The 7429-nt window shown below is 30.7% G+C and overlaps 1 protein-coding gene across 1 annotated transcript; it reads right to left on the reverse strand.

The window, feature by feature from the left end:
- Window positions 1-3672: 3672 nt before the first annotated feature.
- Window positions 3673-7014, reverse strand: LOC126886381 (uncharacterized). The gene is made up of 2 exons (XM_050653287.1): window positions 6393-7014; window positions 3673-6340 (listed from the first exon to the last, which is right to left on the reverse strand). The coding sequence occupies exon 2, from the start codon at window positions 5402-5404 to the stop codon at window positions 4208-4210; it is 1197 nt and encodes a 398-aa protein (XP_050509244.1). The 5' UTR covers window positions 5405-6340; window positions 6393-7014; the 3' UTR covers window positions 3673-4207.
- Window positions 7015-7429: the final 415 nt, after the last annotated feature.

The raw sequence follows: 7429 nt of genomic DNA on the forward strand, positions 1-7429 counted from the left end.
AATGGATTTTGACATAAAACTTGTTTTAATAAACACAAATCGTCATCAGACGTAAATCTAATTCGTTTGCTACTGTCTGAGGTACCCATTTTAAAAAATTATTACGAATAAATTTGGTTTAAATGAAAGATAAACAACAAACATAACCTGAAAAGAAAATAGCGCAACGAATACCGCACAGCGTAACGACTCTCCTAATAACGGCAGGCCGTATTTCCAATAACGCAACGTAAGCCAGATATCACATCTGCGCATGCTCTACTGTCAAAATAACGCGTGCTGTAATACAGCAAGTGCAAAAAAGGCTCTGCAATATCTCTCTAATGTTCATTACGCGAAGACGGTATTTGGTTCCAAAGATGATATTGTGTTACAGTTATACCATAACATATATTCAGCTTTTATTTCTGTAAGAGAAATGTCGTGGGAGTAATAGGCAGACAAATGTTCTAGCAATTTTTCTTTTTCTGTAGAGGCAAATCCAGGTAAAAGAATTTAAAATGTTGATAGAATACTTTTCCTCGTGCTAAATCTGATTTTTAAACTGGATGTATGTTGAAACGTACACTGAATAAAAACAAATAATCCTAGTAAAAAATTATAATAATTTCGTTTACTTTTTTAAAAATAATAATAATATCTTGGGGATAAACTTGCTGCTTTGGTACCAAAGCCGAGACAGTTTTGGGAGGGGTCAGGACCTCACAGACCACCCTTTGGCTACGTGTCTGTTTGCTTGCCTGGGTTAACAGTTTACTTTAATGGTTATTGACACTCACTTTATCTTTTCTCGTTAGAGGTAAAACCTCTAGGTATCTAAAAGCATACTTCGGTATAATATTTCAATATTACCAACCAGTCGCAGTCGGTGCGTTTTGATTTAGTTCAGTCTTCTTACAAAGACTCTTTATTAACGGGTAAACCTAGAAACACGTGAGGATGGTAAGAGACTCAAATCGAATCAAAACGGGATCGTCTATTTTTATTTTTATTTTTATTTTAATAATACTAAAGTTATTTACATAGGTAGGTGACAAAATGATAGGTAATCATTATAAATTACAAAACATATTATAGACCAGAGCTGATCTGTTTTGGTGTAGATATGAGAGGTGGCATTCTGATGAACAAACTTATGTGAAAACTTCAATAATAACAATTGACTGTCCATTTACTTTTGACTACTTTCCTTTTATAGTCTAAGATCCGAATATAGGTCGATCTGCACCCATCTGCTCTCCGAACGAAACATTTTTTTATTAAATTTCATACATAGACAAATATTTCTAGCTTGTGTTTCTATCCTTAAGGGAGGGCCGTAGGGGTTGAAATCAATATTTCAAGCACATTTTTTTAAAGTATGGTCGAATTATTCTATTTTTAAAATAAATAGGCATATTAAGTACAATAATTCATAGAATATTCAAGAAAAAATTCAAGGAAAAATATTGAAAAATAAGCCAACGGTGGCAAATTTTTGAAGACACCTGAAAATAAAATGAATTTTGCGGTGGACATCAGAACTCATCATTGGATCATGATAAACATAATATTCAAATTGATTTTATTAGCTTATGAGTTTTTCCAGGTAAAGCTGTCGAGGTTTTTTAGTTTTATCGACTTTTGACTTTTTGATATCACTCACAAGTCAAAACAACGAATTTTTGTTGGAAAAAAGGGTGAAAATCAACATATTTAATATCGTTAAACAAAAAATAAACATAAAACAAAAAATATCTCAACAGTGTTACCTCAAGGAATGTCTAAAGAAAATATATTACAAATTCCAGGCGGGTCGGTCAGGTAGTTTTTGAGTTACAATGTATAAAGCTTTTGAAAAAAGCAGTTTTGAGGAAAAAGCGTTTAAATAATTGTCAACTTTTATTTTCAATTTCTTTTTTGTCTGTCATATCGTAAAATGATGCAAACTGGAATATCTTTTTGAATCGCGGAGTAATTTACAAAAGAAAATGAGAACAGCTATTGACCGTTGTTCATTATGTTCAAGCGTGCTTGAAACCTACTGCAAATCAAGACGAAAGAAGGGATATTTAACACTATCTCCCTATCTCCCTACCTTCGACTCGCTTTGCAGCAAGTTCCCGCAGCGTGATTGAGCGTAGTGAGAAACGGTGAACAGATGTTCTCATTTTACTTTGTAAATACCTCCGCGATTCAAAAACATATTCCGGTGTGCATCACTTTACCATTTGACAGACAAAAAAGAAATTAAAAATAAAAGTTGACAATACTTTAAACGGGATTTTCTCAAAACTGCTTTTTTCAAATGCTGTAGACATTGTAACACAAAAACTACTTGACCAACCCACCTGGAATTTTATATATATTTTCTTTATACATTCCTTGAGGTAACGCTGTCGAGATATTTTTTTCACACTTTTTCCATAGTACTATCGGGGGATGGCAGGAGACAGATTTAAATCAAAACGAAACCGTAGATTTTCTTATTTTACTAATGCCATACTCTGTATTAGAGTACAAAGACTCGTTTGATACAGGTTCTCTGAACCGTAAATTGGAATATTTTCCTAGCGGTGCCTTTTGGTATTGTCATACTTGGGTCAAACAGAGAACTTGAATCGAGTCGATATTCATTTCAATTTAATTGTTGCAAAACTGTTCATTGAATTTCCATTGACTTCTGGAAATATAATTTATACCAAAAGTGCTTTGATGTGACCAAGTTACCTAATTATTGATAAATAATTACTTACCTAAGATTTTAGTTGAAAAATAAAGTTCTTGTTGGAAAAACCAGCATTTTCCGAAGAAAATTTTCGTCGAAGTAAATCGAAAAAAATATGTCTCTATGTAGAAATTAATTAGGGTGAATTTTCATTGAGGTGGTTTTGGTGTAAAGTTAAAATTTTGGAGTTATATCTGCGGACTTTGAATACCTATGATAATATATTATTATATAGAATCATAAGAGTCGATTCCAGTAATAAAATTGTTGGTAAATAACTTTTCCCAAAAATGGGATATTCTCCGATAATCTGCACAGACTATAAAACCAATTTACTATATTTACCTACAAACAATTTGTATTGACTGGTATAACATAACCATAACAACAACTGGCGGTTATACACACCTTTTTCAATAAATTTCTTGTTATTTTTTTTGAAAATTATTTCCGGAGTGGTAATTGAAATGTATTTTTTAGATAAAAATGTAATTGTCATTACAACCAAACTGTGGCTAATCACATATAAAGAGAACATTTAAATTATTAGTAATTAAAAAATGTAGTCAATCAGTATATGTGGTCAGTTGTATGCATACTATTAAAAAAGTTAAACACCTTAACATTTGGATAGCGCTAATCGATAGGGAACCAACCGCCAAAAGATGATTTTGAGTAATTGAGGTTACAAAAATAAAAAATGTTTTTCCTTGTAGCTTCCAAGATATTAAATACATTTTAAGGTATGATACCGCGTTAGAAAGCAAATATTAGCCACTATTGAATTATTTTTTCATAAGTTAACTTTTTTTGTTTTTTGACAGTGTTTTGGTGGTTGGATCTTTTTGAATTATTTCAGAAAAACTACTTACTGGTGTAAATGGAACCAAGAGACTCATGGTTCTGTTTAAAGATGAAGAAAATATGGATTGGTTCTTTCTTGAAATTTTACCTAACTGTTCATATTAGAAAAAAAATACTTATTATTAAAAAAAAGTAAATACTTTTTAATCAAAAAACCCTTAAACTATAGAAGAATGGAAATAAGAAGTACGATATTTTTGGTAAAAATATATTTTTACTTTTAAGGCAATACAAATCTCGAAAATTTCAACCAAACGTTAAACTTTATAAAAATAAAACTCATAGTATAGGTATGGTTTTACCTAGTTAATCTTAAAAAAAATACATTTTTGGTTATTTTCGCATTCTTAATTTAAGTAATAATAGAAAATCTTTTAAAACTCATAAAATCAAAAATTTTTTAAAAACCAAAAAACTCTAACTTCTAAAACTAATAATACTCAAGTGTAGGAACTTAACAGTTTTCCTAATCTCTCTTTCACAAAAATCTGCGTTAATTTTCTTATTCTTAAGATTAGTAATAAAAAGATTTTAAAAAACTCATTATATAAAAATTCTAAACAAACAACAAATACTTAAATTTTAAAACTAATATTTAAGTATAGGAACGTAAGTTTTGCTAAAATATGTCTTTCATTAAATTTCTTCTGCGTCCAAATCAAAGTCAGGTAAGGAACCAAATCCTTCAATATCATCCTCAAAATCCTTTAAGTTTTTAATTTTGTAGAATTGAAGGGCAGCTTTTGGAAGAAACTGGAATAAAGACTTAATGTCATTCCATTTCTCTTTTGAAATAGCTTTTCCATTCGGATAAAGTACTTTTAAATTTCCTGGATTAAAAGATAATGGGTTTTGACGTCGGACGGTTTTTGAAATATCTATTTCTTTAAACATTAATTCAGAAGATGAATGAGATTCACATAAAAAAATTGAAAAAGGTTTTGACTTCTCTAATTTGATTATTTTTGTTTTTAACCAACTTATTTTTTCTTTTTGAGTAGATAATTTTCGATTTATAATATTTTTTTCCAAGTCTTCAGTAGAGTAAAAATCTTGGCTCTCCATTAGGTTTATTACAAATTTATTAGTTTTTTTACAACTTTCGATTACGCTCACAAAATCTTCCATGGTGTAAAGTTGAACCTGATTTTTAATTCCACGTTCTATTTGTCCAAAATCAGTATCATTCTGCAAAAAACTGTGTCCGGATTCAAGGTATTTTAATTGGATCGTCTTTAACGTAGGGTGTTCCATTAAAGTTGTTTTTAGTAATAGGACAATTTTAATATTGCGGTTCTGACCACCGCAACTATCTGACCACAAAATAAGTTCTTCGACACCTTTTTTGAGATATAGTTCGATATATTTTTTTAAACAGGAACCCACTTCTTGTGCACCCCTGCCAGCAACACCTTCTTTCCACAAAAAGCAATATGGAGTATTAGTTGAAGCAGAGTGGATTCCCTCATTGTAAATACCTAATTGTCTTTTGTAATAAACTATATTCGTTGAAAGTTTTGGTAATCCTAATACTTTTTCCATATTATATGACAGGGTCTCCAGAGTAGGATTAGTAGTTGCTTCTTTAAAATGTATCTGCATTTGATTTCTAGCGTCTTCTGCCTTTTTCAGATGATTATCATGCAACTCATTCAAAGTTTTTTTTTCATTTTCGTCTTGTGTATTTTTAATTTTTGCAGAGTACATGTCACAGCTGTTGCATGTGTCTTTTATTGGAGGTTTGCGTTTGAGATTAAAATGCATGTAAAAAATATTTTGGTAAGATTGAAAACTAACCTTTGGATTATTTTCTTCTAGATAAAGTTCATACATTTTTTTTGTGTTAAATCGAATGGCAAAAATTTTGTTTCTGTTTCCGACCGAGAATAGTGAGAGATATAAGTAGGAAATCTCTTTATATGCTCAATTATTTGGGTTTTTGTTTCTTCGGGTATTGGTGCTTTTCGTCCATGTTTTCCTCGGTTATCTTTTACATCCGAGACACGTATTTTATTTAATGCAGTATTTACCCTTTTCGAGGATATTTGATAAGTTTTTATATAGGTATCTCGACAAACTTCATTTTCTCCAATCATATACCTCCTCGTATAGATTTTACCTGTTGCCTTTGTTCGCTTTCTTTTAATTGGCATTTCTTTTACTGTTGCTCCGATGTAACCAGTTTGTAAATCATAGGAAGCTAAATTCCAAAATGTTTTAAAACATATTTCTTTCTCATCTCTGCTTACATTTTCGTCACATTTTTTTATGCATGTACATTTGTAATCAATAAACTGTTTGGCCTCTCTAATTTTTCCTCCAACAGTATAATGAGTTAAATTGGAATCTTTCATTTTTTTTCTAGTTTGAAATGTTTGTCCAGGATATTTCGGATTTCTTCCTTTTTTAGGTCTGCCTTTCCAGGATTCTTTCTCCTCGATTAACTTTTTTTAATGTGATCTTCCTCATTAAATCCATTTTCAACGTCTTCTGAACTACTCCCGTCTGATTCATTAGGTGTATAGTCCCTATCTTTAACGGAGTCATCTGAATCTTCACCCTCAAGGTACTCCTGCGAATCATCATTGTGGTTATTCATAGTTGTGTGATTAACAAGCGGTAAAATATATTGTTCTTCAACGTACGGAACTTCTTCAACAATAACGTTTAAATTATTTGTTCTTGTGCCAAATACATTTTCTATATTTTCTTCATTAATGTTTTTGTCATTAGAACTTTCTCCATATATATTTATATTATTGACGATTTCTAAAACAAAAAATACTTTGAAGGAATATGTGGTGTGGTTAACCAATCCTACCTGTTACATTCGGTGGTTCAGTTTGAGTAATTTTTTCAACTGGACTCTGTAAGATGAGTACTTCTTGAACAATTATTTTGTCTGAATTTGTTACCCTTAGGTTCACATCATCATCATTTGCACTCAAAGTGGGATATTCTATTTCTTTTTTTGTAATATCTGGTTCCTATTAATAAAAAAGAAATGTTAAAAATATAAGTAACTCATTTAAAACACTGTACACTGATTTTTTACAAAAAGAATCACCCACCAAGCAGGTCATTTGGTTACAATTATTGCAATAATATAAAAAGAACCAACCGCCTTGCATGTCGTTTGGTTGAAATATTTTCAATAATATAAAAGGAACCAATTGCCTTGCATGTCGTTTGGTTACAATATTTGCAATATTATAAAAGGAATCAACTTCCTTACAGGTCGTTTGGTTGCATTTATTGCAAAAATATAAAAGAAACCAACAACCACGAAATATTTTTTACCATGTTAAAAGTAATAAAAATAATACAAAAACTATTTTCTATCGGTGTAGAATAAACCTATAATACTTATTTTAAAAGTAAATGTAAAACTAATAAAAAACTTGTTTTAAAACCAACAAATAACCTAACCAAAAAAACTTACCAAGTTGTTTCTGCTTTTTTTAAGCCGATTCGTTTCAAGGGGAGTTGCCTCCATGGATTTTGGCTCTAATAGAGCTTTTTTTAGGATTAATTTGGATCGCTCACTCATCTTTCACTTATTATTTTCACTTTAAACCTTTAAGCTAAAGAAAATTGCTACCTATCGCTACAGAATCACATTAAGTTTAAAAAGATCCAAGCGACACCAATAATTTTTCTACAAAGTACCACCACTTAGGTCTTTTTATATTAAAGAAAACTGCCCGATTTACCGATTGTCGCTTGGACCTTTTTTCTACAGATGTCACTAGCAGCTCCGTAGACGTACGGATTTTTTTACACATATAAAGTGAATATCTGGCTATCTATAGGTGCTATTAACTCATTTTTTGTCAAATGTCGCTTGGTTCCTTTTCG

This window comes from Diabrotica virgifera, chromosome 6 (genome assembly GCF_917563875.1).
Source record: "Diabrotica virgifera virgifera chromosome 6, PGI_DIABVI_V3a".
NCBI lineage: Eukaryota > Metazoa > Arthropoda > Insecta > Coleoptera > Chrysomelidae > Diabrotica > Diabrotica virgifera.